The sequence below is a fragment of the Physcomitrium patens genome, chromosome 17 (assembly GCF_059467195.1).
Source record: "Physcomitrium patens ecotype Gransden chromosome 17, ASM5946719v1, whole genome shotgun sequence".
NCBI lineage: Eukaryota > Viridiplantae > Streptophyta > Bryopsida > Funariales > Funariaceae > Physcomitrium > Physcomitrium patens.
Window position 1 is genome coordinate 11,991,916 of NC_143426.1, and position 17,169 is coordinate 12,009,084.

The window sequence follows — 17,169 nt, forward strand, 5'->3', positions numbered from 1 at the left end:
ATGATTCTGTTGTTGGGTTTTGTATGAATTTGTGAAAATACAGACTTCCTGCACAACCATTTTGTGTTTGGATCCTTTTAAAGGGCAATAAAAAAATACAAAATACTGTGATGAAATCAATGCATGATCTAACACATGCTGCAATAGTTTAGATGCTGTTATGTAAACATATTCCAAAGAGATTGGCATGTGTGCACAGTCGAAATACTATATATTGTAATTTTTCCAAAAGGAGTGAAAATCCACTTCTTTGCATTATTGAGGGATCACATGTCCTGATCTACCTTACCAAACAGATCTATAGGTTTAGAAAAAAGATAAAAAGAAAAACAAACAAACCTCACCAAGTCCTTTGAATCCTGATACTGTATACCATGTTTCATAATCTTGCAAAAGGGAATAAGACACAAGTATGCAATGTAAGTGATGCAAAATAATACTAAAGTATGAGATCAGAAAATTGTCTTATTGTAAATTCCATGCACCAAATGATTTCCTGGAGCTACAGCCAAAAGAGCAAAAAATTTGTTTTGCACATTCAAAAAAATCAATGCACATTGGATGTTCCACAAATTCATTGTCATGCAGAGCCCTTGGCTTCAATGCCACACCCAAGGATATCAATATCTAAAGCTACTTTAAAAATACTATTCCCTCTTCAAGTTCAAGTTGACTGCATCTCCAAATCAATTATAATTATTGGCATAATTGTTTTGGTTGTGAGGTGCAAATGTAGGAAAACTTCAATGCACTGGGATCATTTCCTACCATGTATTCAACAGAGTGAAGCCTCTTTTAAGGGCTAGTAAAATATTATATATATCCTAAAAAATAATAAATGAAATAAAAAAGGAAGCAACTGTTGAGTGACATGAGACTTGTGCATGATTATTCCTTATTCCCACATCCTTATATACCTCCTCCAGGAACCTTTTACTGAGGCAATCCTGGTACCCATAGCCACCTTGGCATCTAAACCCCCACAATTAAAATATCTTTGAACAGAATCCACAAATCACACAACCTTGCTTAACATACACACACACACCCACATACACTTTTATATACATGCATATATATATATATATATATAGATAGAGTCAAACACACATGCACACACACACATATGTATATATATACATATTGTCAGACACACATGCCCACACCCACATATATATATCTATATACATACATATTGTCAGACACACATGTACACACACATGTACACAGATATAAATTCATTTACTTGCACCATTTTGTTTGGATATTTAATACATTAATGTGATTTTCATCAAGTGGGGTCCAGCGTGGACTCAAGATTTACACTAAAAAGGACAAAAGGCACATTAACAAGGAAGAAGAGTCCACAAAGGGCAGCTGATGATCAAGTTAGGCATCTCCGCTACCCATTTTGTTGTTTGGTGGGTCGGGTCCATTGCATGCAACGCTTTGCCACTCACGGTCCAAGGCGGAGTACAATGAAAGGTGTGGAGGAGAAATGCGAAGAAAAGCATCAAAAAGAGAGGAAGTAAAAAAACTACACTGGAGGAAAGGTAGGAGGGCGAAAAGAAACGGGGCCGAATGACGCGACCGAGGGCCTCTTCCCTTCACAAGAGACAAAATCGATGTGTCGGAAGCTAGCAAAGCATTAAAATTAGCGTCGTAGCGTGAGAAGCGAAAGGCTGCATCGAAGTGGAAGGGATCAGCGAGAGGATGTGGACGAGCACACGGCGGGTATGACGATGATCGTGGGGGATGATGCGTTGCCAACGTCAGTGCGTGTGGGAGTGGCGAGGGTGGAAGATGGCGATTCGGTGACGAGCGTTTGCCTGGGAAATTCAAGGTGGGGAGTTGGAATCGATCGCCCGCAGTTACCGAGCGTCGCGCAATTAACCGCAGCTCCCACTTCAACGCACCGCATTCTTTCCCATCCGGCCGCTGCTTGTCCTCTGTCGGCAGCTAAGTCTGCGCATCAGCTTACGTCACATGTATGCTGGCTAGCCTCATGCTCTACCAAATGCGTTTTAATATATGGTTTTTTAAAATATTGATTATTTAAATCCCTTTTCCCGTTTTTGCTATTCTTCGCATGATTATGGTTTAGTCTTATTATAATTGAGATCATGTACAAAACGAAGCTTGTGACCCGGGGCGGGTCATTCGTAGTCGTTAGCATGCAGAGGACGAGTTGTTGAGGCAGATTGACCAGCTCTTGGATTTGAAGCTTAACTTGAGGTCATCGAGATCTACTGGGGTCCGCTGAGTAACTTGTACATGATATCGTGGAGGCCGTGTGGACCTTGAGGTGTGTTGTAGCTTCAGTTCGTCAGTGCGTCAGTGCGTTCCTGGAACTGTAGTGTTGGGGATTAGGTTTGCTGCTGTATCTGTCAGGATTTGAAGTCGGTCAGAAGTCGATGCGAATGTTGGCTGGGGTTGGAGTTTTCATTTTAGAGGGTTGCTAATAGTAAGGGTGTGATGTCGTTGCGCGTCGTCAGGGAATAAACGTAACGGGTGGCTTGTAGCAGATTGGAACGTTATTTTTCTACTGTGGACGCCATAGCTGCCTGCCGCCAAGAAGCTGACAGGCTGAGTGGAAGTAGTAAGTGATGCCTGCAGGACTTTTAGTTTATGCGAGTCCCAGTTCCTACAGGTTTCAGCGCAATCTGCGCCAATTGCCGTGACGCATGAACTCCCGGGGGGATTCATAGCTCTTGTGATTGAAGTATTTGAAAATTGCAGTAGACATGGTGTAACCACACGTTCAAGGCAACTTACTCCTGCTTCTGACAACCCTCGAACGTGACAGTGGACACGACAGTGTCATCTGAAAGGTTATCTACGCAAGTCTCAGGGCCAGGGGTTCGCTTAGGCAAGGCTTCCTTGAGACGTCCAATTTGTGCACAGAGTGCCAACCTTTCCCCATTCTTCGCCCCTAATTCGATCTAGTTCCGTAGTTCGTATCGAAAAATCTAATTCACGTTCATTCAGTGAAATGGCGAAATTTGCTTTCCAAGCGGTTCTGTCCCTCGCAGTATTGATGCTGGCAGTTGCTGCACCTCAATCAGGTCCGAAAGTAACCTTCTTCAATTATTCAGGAATGCAGGCCACTGTTCACTGCGTGGACAATCCACCCAAAATCTTAGAAGCTGGCGATACTTGCATCGTTCCTCTCACGAGCAGCGATCAGTCCTGCATTGTAACACTCAAGGATGGGGAGCACGCCTCTGCCACAGTTGACAAACTATTTCCCAGTTCTACAAATTCCGGTCATTCCATATCTGTAGACATCAATGACACGTTCCTTTTCTTTGCTGTGGAGGACGCACCTCATCATCAGTACGTAAGCTTCCTTGATAGCCAGAACGAACAGATCCGAGCCGAGAGCAACTCCGATCTTCTGCTGTGGTGAGCTGAGCTTCTCCTTGTGTCCATAGTATACCTGAATTATTTGTGAATGTGATTTTGGGAGGAAAGCAAGGTGGTTTCTTATTGATCACATCAGATTCATGAGTCCTCTGGTACCGAAACATACGAATGCTTGAGTTTCTTTCATGATTTTCGCGCGGTCTTTTGAAGCCGTTCTCACGATCTTCGTGCAAGGGGCTGATTCAACACACTAATTACATTGTTGGACATGCTATGAGAGTTAAATTCAAGAGTTTTGGGTTTTGGTTGAAGAGTGAACTCAATTGTGGTTTTCGTTTTGCAGGTCAATGGAGAATGCTTCTGATGAATGACTCTCTCCATTTGAAGAATACTGTCGAGCAATTCCTCATGTTTCAATGAGAAAGAGCTATCTGATCTATGGCAGATAATTCAAATGATCACGGTTGATTTGAACACAATGAGCGAAGCCAAGTCTCCTTTGTGGAGGTCTTTCACAACCGTAGCAATCCTCCGTGTCCTGTAGCGTATGATAAACCCCCTATGTTGTGTATACTTAGTCTGTCACGCAGGATAGAAACAAGTTCCTCATCCTCAAAAGCCATTACACAAAATATAAATCCTCGATCCTCTCGATACCCCCCCCAGGACGAGGTGCACACACCAAGACTACTTCAAAGGACGGTACTGCATTCATTTGAATTTATCTAGATCTTTGCTGATCGCTGGAATTCAATACCTTCTTGATTACACTATAATGGAATATTCGAGAGCTCCCTATTTCAGCACTCTAGTTCAAGTTTCTTTCAGCAAGTTCTCCATAGCCATACCGTTCAGGACTCTATACAAGCTGTTCTGATGTGAGCGTCCGGGGACCTCATGGTGTGAAACTTGTAATAAACGATAACACTTTATTTGCTGACGCAACTAACAGTGGGCTTATACTATTTGTGGAAATCATCATGCCATGACTGAGTAAATATGCACATTTTGGTGCAGTTAGTGATGTCTCAGCGTCTCAATACAATCTGCACTTATTCTGTTCGCTTTTCCACGAGGATAAATAAAAATTCCTAACCTCGTGACCTCACCACTAAGATAACATAATGATGAAGTGATTTTGAAGCAATTGCCATCACCATAACTCATGCGAATAACTTTACGTTGACCATCTGCTGCCATGTCTCCAATGTTTTCAGCATCTACAGCTCATCATTTGATCGAATCGCCACAGATATCTCATCACTGGCCAAGCAAAAGCACAGACAAGAAACAGGACAAGAAAAAATCTTTGATAAGGATTGAAAGGAGTACAATAAAATAAAATGAAAATAAATTCTGGTGGTAATATATAGAGCTGCGTGTCACATGAGCAACTGAGTCACTTGTGTGGACATCCAGGCAGCTGAAACTGCAGGGTAGTCACCTGTAAACCTGACTCTCATGTGAAGCAGTGAACTGTGAACTCCGGGCGCTGGCACATTAAGACACTTCTGAATAGACCTTCTGAGTTTGGTGGATCGTCATAATCTTACTTAAACGAAGTTCAATGTTGAAATAGTGATTATAATTAATCAAGAACGAAATTTTGTTAAACTTTTCTCAAGGTAGAGTACCACAGCGTCCATTTTAGAACATTCTGGAGCAATAGAAGATTAAGCATCATGAAGAATGTTCAATAGATAACGGAAAGTCTGATGCTCAACGTACCAAAGAATCATACAGAACCAGTCGTGATGCAGCTTTCACAGATTGCTATGCATCAAATAGAACCGCAGCTTCACCTTAAAAAGGTCTTTCGCTATAACTGTCTGTCCTTTCCCCTGGTATCCATACAATGACTCCAAAGTTCTTCACATATTCGGATATAACGCAAAATTGCTGAAAAGTCCTAGCGGAATCGGCAAGAGCGCAAAGTGCAGAGCAGGATTACAATAGTTTCAGAGCTTGGATCAGCTCCACTTTCCCTCAAGCACCGGGCAGCACTGGCATGTCCTGAAAGACTTGTTCAAGTAAGAGCAACGATTAAATAACTATAGGAGAGCAATGCACCACACTGTAGACGATCACTTGCAGTGATCCACCAACCTAAATTCAACTTGCGCCTGCAAAGTGGCTTTGATCTTGCTCATCGTTCAACTCGTGCCGTACACATCTAGGAGAAAGCTGTTGGCTATCACGTCCAGTTTACATCCTGCGAGTTGCATCTGCTCCAAGATCTGCTCCAAGATCTGCTCCATCTTTTCAAATTACTAACAGCTTTTCTGTATGCGTGCGTGAGTGATCTGTGAGCTAGCATATCTGCTGGACAACCTGCAGATGACATTCTTTTCATGATCCTGTCCTAAAATCGTTTACTACAGACATCAACCATTGTGTTATATGTGAAAGTACCAGGAGTAAAGCCGGCAGTTACCTTAACATCCTTTTGCCCCTTCCGTCTTGCACCGAAGACATACATTTCCATAAGCATCAATAAGAACGTTGAACGTAGGTCCAAATAAAATGAAGACCACCTCCTCGACTTCGCTGAACAATGCATCAATTCTCTCTCACTGTCTGGCTCGTCCAAACACAGCCATTAGGTCGCAGAATTAGGTTCACAAGGAGGAGTCTCTTCCATCTTTTGAGAAACAGAGTCTACCTTCTTAAGCAAGCCAGACCGCCCGCATGTATCAAGGAGCGCAGCAATGACATGGACGTCTGGATTTGAACTCTGTTTCGAAGAGCCCGAACATTTTACAGATAAACTCACAGTCCTCTTCGTCGACAACACGCGTGTGATTACTAACTAGGACAATACGTGCAAGTTTCTTTGTGCTGATGCTGTCTATTTTGTTTATATTTTTGATACCTTGGTATTTGTGGCGAAATGTCACGGCCGACTCGACATTTCTAAGATTAGGGTGGTGCTGAACCCTTTTAAATTCTTATCATTATACTTCCAATAGTGGACTACATGTTCCAATTGATGAAATTGGGAGTTTAGTCAAATTGAGCTTTGTTTTGTTTTTACGTATTTAATTTAAGTAAAATTTCTGTTGTTATTTAAGAATAAAAATCTAATTATATAAAAATGTATTGCTTGTCAAAATGTAGTCCTAAGAGTGAGTGAAAGTGAAACATTCTTTTCAAAATAATTTTTTACAAATTAACAATTTAGACAAGTAGCCAATAAATTCCAATGTCAATACATATTCTTTAAGAGCTTAAGAACTTAGGAAAGAAAGCATGTTACTTAACAAAAAATTATTTTATGATTTTTTTTCTTGGTTTTATTTAAAATTATGCTAGATTTTTGCTAAAACCAAAACCTTGTGAGGAAGATGCAAATATTGTCTACAATAAATTAGAATATTTATCAAATCATGTAATTATTGTACATTTTTTAGATAGAAATCTTACAATAATTAATTTTTATAATTAGTAATGTAATTATGAAGTTATATTAAATTTATTTAAAAAAATAAAAGAAAAATAGTAATATCATATAAAATTTAAATTATTATATATAACTTGAAAAAAAATTGTTACTCTCTTTATATTGAATTTTTGTTAGAAGATAAATATTTTAGTTATATATTTATAAATTTAATCTAAAGATAATTAAGAATCTAAATACTATATTAGAATTAGGCTTAATTAAGATTTTATTCATAGATAGAGTTAAAAGACCTTCCAAATTAGTTTTTAAAAGTTATTTTCTAAATAATAGGAAGTTTGGATGAAGATTTGAAAACAAGCCATAACAACAAAGGTTTATTGGAGTCTAGATTTTTAAAATTTTTAAGTCTAATTAAAATTAGAATTAAAATTTAAAATTTAAAATTTTAATAGATTAATAAAATCCCGATTTAATAAATGTATTGCATATAAACTAATGATTGGATTATGAATTTGAAACAATTATTTAATATTAAGTTAAAATCAACCATAGAAATATATTCATAAAAAGAAGTACTATTTTTTTTTTTTTTAAATATGAAGTCAAATATTAAAAAATAAAAATCTATATCAAAGACATTAAGCAATAATTTTAAATAGATTTTTTAATAAATAATATAAAAATAAAATAAAATAAAATAATAAATATAGTCTTATTTTAGTAAAAATATAAAAACTAGAAAGATATTATTAAGTTAAAAATAAAGGCTTACATTCTAAATCAATATGATATTTTAAAGATAAATCAAAAATATTTTTGTAAAGACCTTCTACCAATAGTTTATAGCAATTTTTTTGGATTATTCTAAATAATACTATTTTTTCTATAATAAGTCTATTTAATGCATTAAATTTAGAATTAGATTTTGAGTGTTTTTAAAAGGTGCTCAAATGTCAAATAAATTGTATCTAGTTTTAATAAAAAAAAGAATTTAAATAAAAATTTAAGTTGCTATGGATTCAAATAAAAAGCTTAGAGGATAAGTTATTAAAATATTAAATAAGGCCTATATTACTTAATAAAATTGGCAATATAAGAAGAAACCTTTGCAAGCAAGTAAGGCATGTTAAGACATAATAAGAATCTTATTAAATAAGACCAACATTTAGAAAAACCAAAGCATAAAACATATATATGAACAATTATATAAACTAAAGAAAAATCAGAAATAAATTCAACCAAAGAATTATTTAAATTCTTTGTAGTTCAGCAAGTCATAACAAAATAGCAAATATATATATATATAAAGAAAAGAAAAACCAATACTTGCATACTTAGCCAAACTAGTAAAAGAGACTAAATAAAGACTTATAGAAACAACCTCATCCAAACATGTTGATAACAATAAAGAAGAACAACAATAGGTTGTAAGACAATCATGGAACAAGGCAAGTAGCAAATTATTGTTGGATACCAATTCAAGTTGTAAGACTAAAAAACATTGTAATTTGTATATAATCAAGTTACAAAGTTGTAGGCATAAAGTTAACAAATATCTTTTAAACTTTAACTTTAAAAAAACTTTATTATCTATTATTTAAATGATATTCTAATCTATTCTAAGAACACAAAAAACACATAAACTTCATGTTCATTGTGTATTACAAAAACTTAAAGATGTAAGAGAGTATGCCAAAATAAAAAAATATGTATTCTATACTTTTGAAGTTTACTTCTTAGGATACATCATTTCCAACAAAAGACTTGTGAAATCCAAACTATTATAGGTTGAAAGGTTCTAAAAACAGTCAAAGATGTGCAATGGTTTTTGAGATTTTTTAATTATTATAGAATCTTCATTAAGAACTTTTTCAAATTGCAGCTTCTCTTAAATGCTTGATGTGTAAAGATAAATTTAAGAAGAATAAAGAAATTGAAGCATCTTTTGAAGCTTTAAAGACAACATTTATTTCTACACCAATTTTGTTTTGCGTCAATTTTTTGAAGACATTCTTTATGACACATCAAACTTTGCTATAAATGTTGTTTTGTTACAAATGAGAGTAGATGACAAGCTCCACTTGATAGCTTTTCATTTCAAGAAATTTTGAGCAACAAAGATAAACTATGTATGTTTTGAAGTTTTCAACTTTATCTAGTTAACTTGTATAACTTCTGCAAATCCCTTCATTGACGTCCCTTCACAGTAGTGAGGAACAAGAGTGCTGGTTGCTGTCTTGTTTCTCTTCATGGTTGTCTCTGACTCTGCAATTTCTACTCCACTTCCATTTCAATCGTAGTCCCCTAGGCATGTGATCTTGAATCGTCGTTTTTTCCTAGATAAAAGTAGTTTGTTCTGAACACTGGATAGTTGTCTAAGTTAAATCCCGTGAATCATTCGAGCCGTGACAATTCGGTTTTGTTTGGCACTTGACCTGCATCAAGAGGTGTATCCTGAACAATAACTGTATGTCGCAGGTCCTAACGACGGAAACGGCTCGCTGTCTAAAGGGGATTCTTCTCTGCCATCCTCTTTAGAGTCGTTAGGGCGTAACAGGGATACTCGTGCGCTACTGATGTCTCCTTCGTGCTTCTCTTGCAAAGACATCAACATCCATTTAGTAGATTGATTGATGGCGGGCCTACGTATGGGTAGTTTTCTGGTGAAAATCCACCTAATTACAGTCAATTCGCTTCAGTCCCTTCACTCGAAATGTCCACTATGGAATGCGGAGGTTGGTAAGGAGCACGATGTGTAAGACGCTGGCATATGATGCTACTTGAAACACTTGTTCTACTTGTTCTTCTCAAAATAAAACAGTTCCGGCTGCGCCTGATATTCAAGCGATTTTCAAGACTCTGTCTGGGAAGGGTTTGTTGCGTAAGAGACATTCAAGAATTGCACGAGTTACGCGAGGAGTTAGGACACTGGTCCAGTCATGAGCGAAATCTTCGACGGGTACGAGAGGCAGTTTTGCGAGCTGTGTACTCACATTAAAAAGCGTTGCAAATCAGTCAGTTCCAATGAAAGTGCGTTGTTACTTCAGACTTGCATATGCTTTGTGTGATTAGCAATTCACCTATAAATCGCACGCTACAATTTTGTTTGAATTAGCCAATTCAAAGTTGATCTTGGCATGTTTTCAAATTTAGCCGCATATCTCCCTTTTAAAAGAAAACTGTTTCTGAATGGCAGCGGAGAAGAAGCAGAAGTATGACGAGCTCAAAACTGGACTGGATCAGGCAGAGTCCTTGGTACTGGATTCTTTATCCAAGCACATTAGGTCATTATACTCTGGGTATATTATATTTTGTGGCGTTCAATAAATGTTAATTCAAATGCTTGTTCAAGAATTCATAGCATTCCTGGTAGATTAAAGTGGTGAACAAATGAGTGCAGATCAGGAGAATGGATCTGGAGGCGCGGACCTTGATTCCCCCTTTGAAAATTGCGCTTCTCACAAAGCTACGAGAATACAAGTCAGACTTGAATGTTCTTAAACGGGAAGCCAAAAATTTCTTGGTTTCGATAGATTCACTTTCAGCCAGAAATGAACTGATCGATTCTAGGCCGGGTGGCCTTCAATCAAGGGTACGCAGACAGTTGAAAACACTTCACCAACAAGGCTACTTAGAATTACCAATGGTTGTGGGGAGTCAACTGTATTTTTTCCTTTATTTCCCCTCTAACTTCGAGATACATGCACCTCCGCCTCTCTTGAAAAATCATGTTGTTCAGGGGCCCAAAAGTTAACTGTCTTGCAATCCCTTCTTAGTGCATTTCATTAGTGATGGGAGGTTTTAATAATGTATTTAGAAATCAACGGATAGAATGCCGTGCTGCAGTTCGAAGCAGATCAAAGAGATAGGCTTGTAAATGCCACAGACAGGATCAATCGATCTGGCGAAAAGGTAAAGGAGAGCAGACGGCAGCTTATTGAAACCGAAGACCTAGGTGTGCGAATTCTTCAGGATTTACATGTTCAACACCAAACGCTTCTTCATACACAACAGATGGTGAGCCTTTCTTCGACTCTAATGTACTCAAAAGGGTTCGAATATTTTTGGCATGAAGCACCTTCGACAAACTGGGAGATCTTACAAATTGATGAAATCGTGCAAGAGCAATCGTACAAATTTTATTTTGCACGAATGATCTGATGTCTCTTTTTTTGATGCATATTTACACGATCTGACATGCAGATGCATGGAGTAGATACCAATATTGCAAAGAGTAGCCGTTTGCTGAGTTCTATGTCTCAGCGCTTCGAAAAGCACAAGTACATAATGACAGGCATAATAGCGGTTCTGTTTCTTGCGATTATGTTTGTTATTTACATAAAGTCTCACAAGTAGTTCGAACTTGAAGGAAGTTCTTGCAGGATGTGAGGTTGATAGATGCATGTAAGCCGACTTGCGAAGTGTAGCATCAATCTTTGAATTGAAGACCATGTACTAGTGGGATTCAAATCCAACATGTTCGGAGCCCATGTAGTTTTGTTGTGGCTACTTGAAACATGGCGGGTTTTCAGTTTTTTCCGTAACTGTAAGCCAGCCAACAATGACGTTGATTTCATGAGGTGTTCATGTCACCAGTCCCAACAGAAATACTCATGTAGACAGTAAACATGGTGCTGGCTTCCGAGTGCATCTGAAAGGTTCTGCTCTCGTTATCAGGTGAGTAACATATAATCTGAAGAACTGGCAATCATATTGTATAAGCTATCAAATGTATTCTCAGATTCCATACCTTGGTGAGTAGTCTACCATATTCTGGAAGTGATGAGTTGCTACCAAGGTTTGAAACTGACGTCATCCGTGTGTTTTAACAACTCCATATTGTGTTTTTCTAGAAGAAGGTTCATCTCTTTAAGATTCAATGCTTACATGTTTCTGTGTGGTGCTCAGCTAGATCATTCCTATCATTCCTGACTACCTCCATAGCATTAGGTCAGCATTCCTACTCAGATTGTCGGAAACTTCGTTTGTCTGTTAATGAGGTTAAAGAGTGGGCTGCATTCATGGAGTAATCCTTCACAAAGTGTCCCTTCTCATTATGCCGTAGAACTCATCCTGAGTAACTGCACAATGACATTAAGCATCGTATGAAAAGCTGAAGCCATATTACTCAACAAACGAAGTCCAGCATTTTAATTCAAATCAAGAATAATGCAGAAGGTAATCTGTAGAACATTCTGTTGAGGGTTTACAATGCACACTTGCAAGTCAACCGAGTTCGGTATTTATCAAAGTAGGATTTGATTCTGTGCGGAAAGTAGGGGTTGGTGGTACATCATCAGAATGCGCTGACCATACCTTCACCATCCCCGTCCCTGTCAACTGCAAGAACATCCCAGCAGCCAAATTTTAGTACACAGGAGTTAAATTGCAGCGTGGTAGACACATGAGTATCCGAATTATGAGTCTACGGTGTGTCTACTACTGATCAAGAGTAGACGCTTTTTTCCCAAGAGCTGCCTAAGCCACCTAAACTCCTTGCGCTACTGACTGAGAGATTCAAAATAGATTGGTTTCTTTAACTTTTACACTTCGGTCCCTGCAGCAACTAGATCAATTAGTTGATATACTGGCTATCATTCTTAATCCACATTCAGGAGGTCCCACAGAAAAGGTTATAGAATCGAATGAACTAACATATAGTGATCATTGCCTCGAGCTGCTCATCTGTGAATGGCTCTCCCAGGTCCCTCGCCACTTTCCTTACGTTTTTTATCTGCTTGCAGTCACGTCCAAGGTCAGACTTTATCACAAATATCACAAACATTCGAAATATTCTCTGCTCACTCGGACACCATTCTAAAAAGAACTTCGTTTTATAATTTTCGTGAAGGTGTCATGGTAAAGAACTACGATTATAGCTACAACACCCCATGCAGACATACTTGTGGTGTGTAGGAAAAAATGTAACGATTGAAATTAGGGATGATACACATTCGATCAGTGTACTGGATTTTACAACTACTGCGAGTTTTAATACTATACTCTACCTTGTTACTAAAATTTTGCAGGTCAAAAACACATTATTATATTGTATATAATTATTCATTTCTATTATACTTTAATCTTTTCATTTTTCAGGTAAAGCTTACTTGATTCTTAAAATTCTTTCAATTAAATACATTTTTGCATGAAGAAATTGCACTAATTTAGGTGTAAAATCATAAGTATTTTGTTCTCTCCATTCTATACTGATATACCTTGAATACTGTGAACTCTTCTATCACTGTAGCTCACAAAATTGAGTAAATCTCAAAGATGACGCAATTCTTTGTTATTGGTGCGGCTGACAGTAATTGAAATAAAGGGTGTTCTAAGCTTCTGGTCAATTCCTGGAGCTGGGGGGTTTTGTTAGTTACCGATATTTTACCCCTGCCTTCCTCATCATAGACTGTCCACATTTTGCCAATGGTTGCCTCTGGATCTTTCTCTTTGTATTTCCTCATTACTTTTGTGATGAAAAGGAAAAGATTAGGGAACCCAAGAATGAAATTATGTTGACAAAATTTTGTAGCTGCGTCGTCGATTTTGCAGCTCTGGTGAAACGAAATATTTTGAAGACTGTAGACACGTGCATGTGCAGAATATAAAAGATATCTTGAAATCTGGAACTACCTTATCTATCATATCTAGGTACTAAAATTGATTTTTTCGGTAATAAAATATGAAAATCAATTCATTTCGAGAAGCAGTGGTCGCTTACTGATTTGCATGAACTCCTCATGGTCAATCTCATTGTTGTCGTCCTTAGAAAACTGTTTCATGAGTTTTAACACCTCCGCTTTCTTCACATCGCATTCCAGTGCTCTCATCGCCCCCTGCATTCATACATGATGGCTATAATCTTACTTGCAATCTAATGCATGATCCAAAAGACATTAAACGTGTCACGCCTGTACAAGCAAGAGCGCACCGCAAAGAATGATGATAATTTGCACCTTCATGTCTCTGTAACAAAGTCTGCCAACTTTTCGGGTGTCGAATAGTTCAAAGGCCAGTCTTATCTCGAATTTGTCAGCGTTGCTGATGTCAAAGATTTCGTTTTTACGAAATATCCTGGGGCTAACAGCAACAGCACGTGCTGTTAATGTGTTATACTCTCCACATCGTGAGGCCGTAGGGGTGGAAGGAGCAATTCTTGAAAGGTGCGACGAAGATGATGAAACGGGATTCCATGAGGGTTTCCTTCTGAGATCTTGAAAATCTCGTTGTTCCAAGGATTCCATGCATGTCTTTGTCATTTCGTCCTACGTCCTTATTCCTTAAAGACAAAATGAGTTGCAAAATTAGTCTCCGCCAAGGAATAACTTCAGCTCACTGTCAAGATGATGATACATCTTACTTCTTGTTATTCTTATTTAGGAACTGAGCCACGTTAACGAAATACAAGCCAGCTTGTCTGAAATTTGCTAGATTACGTATACTCGCTAATCACTACAAACAGATCTTAATCAGACTTTCTATAGTACCTTCCACAAGTATACTGTATGATCAGTGGAAATTACTGTCCCACGTAAGAGCAATACTAATCACCATCGTAAACATTCATTGCATTCTTGTTGTATTGAAGCAAAGGGAGATGCTACAGTGAAGGAGAGTGTGGGAGCCCAACAGCCCATGGGTGACTAATGCCGATCCTAATGAGATTGTGAACTTTCAGAAATAAGGTTAAAACATGCGAGGTCCGATTTATGCCGCAGAAGTCAATTGTAAACCCCCACCAATTTAAAGTTAGAGGAGAATTACCGCATTGGTCATATGTCGTACGGAAGAGAAAAAAAAACATTTAAATTTAATTGGTCAAAAGAAACCCACTTCTTGATCAGAGGCAAGAACACCGCAGCCTCATCACAAGTTAATTGAATGCAGCAGAACTGTTTCGGAGTTTCCGTAACAACTTCCTAGTCTTAGCTGTGCGATGTCGGCATTTCTATCACTGACGCAACAGAATTTTGCTGCATGCGAACAAATATACACCACGACAAATACTGGAGTGTTTCTAAGATTTAACGTAGATTTTCGAACATTGTGCCATCAAGTTTCCTCGAGGTTTTGCTTGACTCTGTGGTACGATCTTCTTAATACAACCACTTCAGCGAAAAATGTTGGATCATTCGCTAAACAATGATCAGAGCTTAGCTAAAATACTCACCTAAGCACTCCTGAAAATCTGAACTCGAATTTCCATATTGAAGATCAAAATAAATTAAAACGCCGACAAAGGTTATTAGTGTCTCCAACCACATCACCACCTCATACCAACAAGCGCAATTAGTGGATATTACTTTTTACACTTACGACGGAAAAGAGCCACGGAGTTCGAATCTAAAACATATCCGACACCACCGATAGACAAACTTCGGCTACACATTTCCTGGGCGAGGACAGGAGCATACCGAACTTCTACACTCTATTCGATTAAGTTCGTCACGCGGTTGGCGACACTTTCGACGTTTCCAGGTGGCCTTCACGAACCTAAACTCATCGTTATTCAACTACTGGAAAGATTCCGATCGATAGTCCGTCTACAATACAATACAATACAAGACCCGTGGTGCAAAGCATTTGCTGCAGGCACTGCATCTTCAACCAGCTTCACCGAGCAATCCCGTTCGAGAGGTGCGATTCAAGAAATCGGCTGCGGGGAAGAGAACCGGCATCCCGTACCAGGGTCTCGGTTCTTGGTCCGGATCCGGATGGTACGATACCCGGGTGGTGCGAACGGATATATGACCGTCTATCAGGTTATCGCCATCGTATGAAAATGGGTAACAATCTCTTCAGTGTGAATCCGAACAATTTGTAGTTTTGAATCTTATGAAACTATAAGATAATTTTTTTAAAGGTAAAATTCTATTTCCGTTTGTTTCTACATTTTTATAAATTAACTGTGATTTTTTTATCATATATTTGGCTTATATTATAATAAAGTATAGCATACAAATTTTAGTTTATTTCATTTTTTGGTAATTTAAAGTATTTTAATTTTTGTAGTTTTTCAGATTTTATGACACTGAAAATTTTAAATTAATAAATTATCTATTTTTTAATATTTTTTATTTTTTTTGTAACACAAACTTAAAATATTGCTTCCACATACAATCATTAAAATATCTAATAGCATGCTTCTTAAATCTCAAATTGAAGGAAAGTAGATATTGATCATAATATATTCTCTTACATCTTACCTTTATCAAGTAATTTTATGTTTGTTTATGCATTTAAACATATTATGATTAATATTTTATTCTACTTTTATTTTTACTAATTAGTTCAAACTTAATTTAAATGATAGTTCTACAGTGTGATTATTAAATTTTGAGATTTTTTGAGTATTATTTTAAATAATATCAAAAATAAAAATAATAATTAAAATATTAGATTAAGAAAAGAAAGATAATATACTACAAAATTTTAATTTTTTTAAAAAACAAAAACATGTTTGAATTTTTGTTGAAATAGAAACAAATGTCTTTTTCTACACCAAATTGCAATACAAAGATGCCTTTAAGCAAAGAGCATAAAGATTAACTTGTTGGAAGCAAAGTGTTGATTAACAAAATTAGGATTTTGTATAGATTTGGTGTATTGACAATGTAAGATTATAATTTATAAAATTGAGATAAATTAGAAAGTTAGATTAATCTTTAAAAAATCCTACAAAAATCTTATGACATTTTAATCAAATTTAAGTAAACCTTAAACAATCCTTAATGAACCTTAATAAATTCTTAAAAATCCAAATCAATCCAAAAGAAATCATTAAAAAATTCATAAAAAATATTTAAGAAATAATTAAGAAATAATAAAGAAAAATTAAAGAAATACTAATCAAATCCTAATCAGTTCTGAAGAAATCCCAAGTAAACTTTAATTAAATCTTAATCAAATCCTTAAAAAATTCCATAATTAATTTAAAATCTTAATAATCATTACTTTAACTGTTGTTTTTTATTCAATTTTTTTATACTTGTCGATCTACTAATTAACAACATGCACATAAAATTCAAAGAGAATAAAAAATTTAAAATTGGAAATAAATAATGCTTCTAATTTACTTTGGTGTTGAATGTCATTTTTTTTTAATCTTAATGTTAACCTTCTAGTAGCAATGTCTCTTTTTTGAATTTTTTATTTTCTACCAAACCTGTTTCAATGTTAAAAACTAAATCAATTATCAATATGCAAAAGAATCATTTCAATCTAATTGAAAAATCCTTCAAAATAGTACAAACCATTAGTAGTCTTTAAAATTCAATTTTTAAGTTTCTAATTTATTTAAATTTTAATTAAATAAAAATTACAAAACACATTCAATATAACTATATTTAAAAACCTAAAAATTTTAAATTGTAGATTTCCTATAAACCTCACATGGCTCA

General features: G+C 36.5%; 3 protein-coding genes and 1 long non-coding RNA gene across 19 annotated transcripts; 2 read left to right on the top strand and 2 right to left on the bottom strand.

The window, feature by feature from the left end:
* The first annotated feature begins 1,384 nt into the window (after positions 1 to 1,384).
* LOC112294221 (uncharacterized) lies at positions 1,385 to 4,311 on the top strand. Of its 6 annotated transcripts, none has more exons than XR_016497970.1 (3): positions 1,385 to 1,988; positions 2,167 to 2,305; positions 3,096 to 3,234. XR_016497970.1 is itself a non-coding variant. In XM_090243779.1 (3 exons), exons 2-3 carry the CDS (start codon positions 2,993 to 2,995, stop codon positions 3,735 to 3,737), a joined length of 441 nt encoding a protein of 146 aa, XP_090099905.1. In that variant the 5' UTR covers positions 1,657 to 1,988; positions 2,167 to 2,992; the 3' UTR covers positions 3,738 to 4,311. The 6 variants fall into 6 exon arrangements, 4 of the variants coding, with proteins under 4 accessions (XP_090099905.1, XP_090099907.1, XP_090099908.1 ...); XR_016497969.1 differs by lacking the exon at positions 3,096 to 3,234 and adding an exon at positions 2,526 to 2,996 and having other exon boundaries at positions 1,599 to 1,988; XM_090243779.1 differs by adding an exon at positions 3,710 to 4,311 and having other exon boundaries at positions 1,657 to 1,988; positions 2,167 to 3,405.
* Positions 4,312 to 4,443: 132 nt separating this feature from the next.
* Positions 4,444 to 7,116, bottom strand: LOC112294222 (uncharacterized). Of its 2 annotated transcripts, none has more exons than XR_016497972.1 (3): positions 5,801 to 7,116; positions 5,095 to 5,615; positions 4,444 to 4,629 (listed from the first exon to the last, which is right to left on the bottom strand). It is a non-coding gene; the product is annotated as an uncharacterized LOC112294222 (long non-coding RNA). The 2 variants fall into 2 exon arrangements; XR_016497971.1 differs by having other exon boundaries at positions 5,095 to 5,697.
* A 2,026-nt stretch (positions 7,117 to 9,142) lies between these two features.
* On the top strand, positions 9,143 to 11,518 carry LOC112294343 (vesicle transport v-SNARE 11). The gene is made up of 5 exons (XM_024544655.3): positions 9,143 to 9,799; positions 9,966 to 10,024; positions 10,170 to 10,361; positions 10,616 to 10,786; positions 10,973 to 11,518. The coding sequence occupies exons 1-5, from the start codon at positions 9,709 to 9,711 to the stop codon at positions 11,123 to 11,125; spliced, it is 666 nt and encodes a 221-aa protein (XP_024400423.1). The 5' UTR covers positions 9,143 to 9,708; the 3' UTR covers positions 11,126 to 11,518.
* Positions 11,461 to 15,404, bottom strand: LOC112294344 (caltractin). 10 transcript variants are annotated; one of them, XR_012219372.2, is made up of 7 exons: positions 14,257 to 15,404; positions 13,726 to 14,048; positions 13,491 to 13,605; positions 13,147 to 13,235; positions 12,425 to 12,503; positions 11,989 to 12,109; positions 11,461 to 11,850 (listed from the first exon to the last, which is right to left on the bottom strand). XR_012219372.2 is itself a non-coding variant. In XM_073540112.2 (7 exons), exons 2-7 carry the CDS (start codon positions 14,026 to 14,028, stop codon positions 11,804 to 11,806), a joined length of 657 nt encoding a protein of 218 aa, XP_073396213.1. In that variant the 5' UTR covers positions 14,029 to 14,041; positions 15,184 to 15,404; the 3' UTR covers positions 11,461 to 11,803. The 10 variants fall into 10 exon arrangements, 8 of the variants coding, with proteins under 8 accessions (XP_073396213.1, XP_073396212.1, XP_073396211.1 ...); XR_002973307.3 differs by having other exon boundaries at positions 11,980 to 12,109; XM_073540112.2 differs by having other exon boundaries at positions 12,086 to 12,109; positions 13,726 to 14,041; positions 15,184 to 15,404.
* Between the last annotated feature and the right edge of the window lie 1,765 nt (positions 15,405 to 17,169).

Excerpts from the sequence above, each read along its gene's own strand:
- LOC112294221 (XM_090243779.1), top strand. The coding sequence starts at position 2,993 with ATGGCGAAATTTGCTTTCCAAGCGGTTCTGTCCCTCGCAGTATTGATG. Across the intron at positions 3,406-3,709 it reads AACTCCGATCTTCTGCTGTG|GTCAATGGAGAATGCTTCTG; the intron begins GTGAGCTGAGCT and ends TTCGTTTTGCAG.
- LOC112294343 (XM_024544655.3), top strand. The coding sequence starts at position 9,709 with ATGAGCGAAATCTTCGACGGGTACGAGAGGCAGTTTTGCGAGCTGTGT. Across the intron at positions 10,025-10,169 it reads TGGATCAGGCAGAGTCCTTG|ATCAGGAGAATGGATCTGGA; the intron begins GTACTGGATTCT and ends AAATGAGTGCAG. Across the intron at positions 10,362-10,615 it reads CGGGTGGCCTTCAATCAAGG|TTCGAAGCAGATCAAAGAGA; the intron begins GTACGCAGACAG and ends GCCGTGCTGCAG.
- LOC112294344 (XM_073540112.2), bottom strand. The coding sequence starts at position 14,028 with ATGACAAAGACATGCATGGAATCCTTGGAACAACGAGATTTTCAAGAT. Across the intron at positions 13,606-13,725 it reads TTTGTTACAGAGACATGAAG|GGGGCGATGAGAGCACTGGA; the intron begins GTGCAAATTATC and ends GTATGAATGCAG. Across the intron at positions 13,236-13,490 it reads TGAGGAGTTCATGCAAATCA|TAATGAGGAAATACAAAGAG; the intron begins GTAAGCGACCAC and ends TCATCACAAAAG.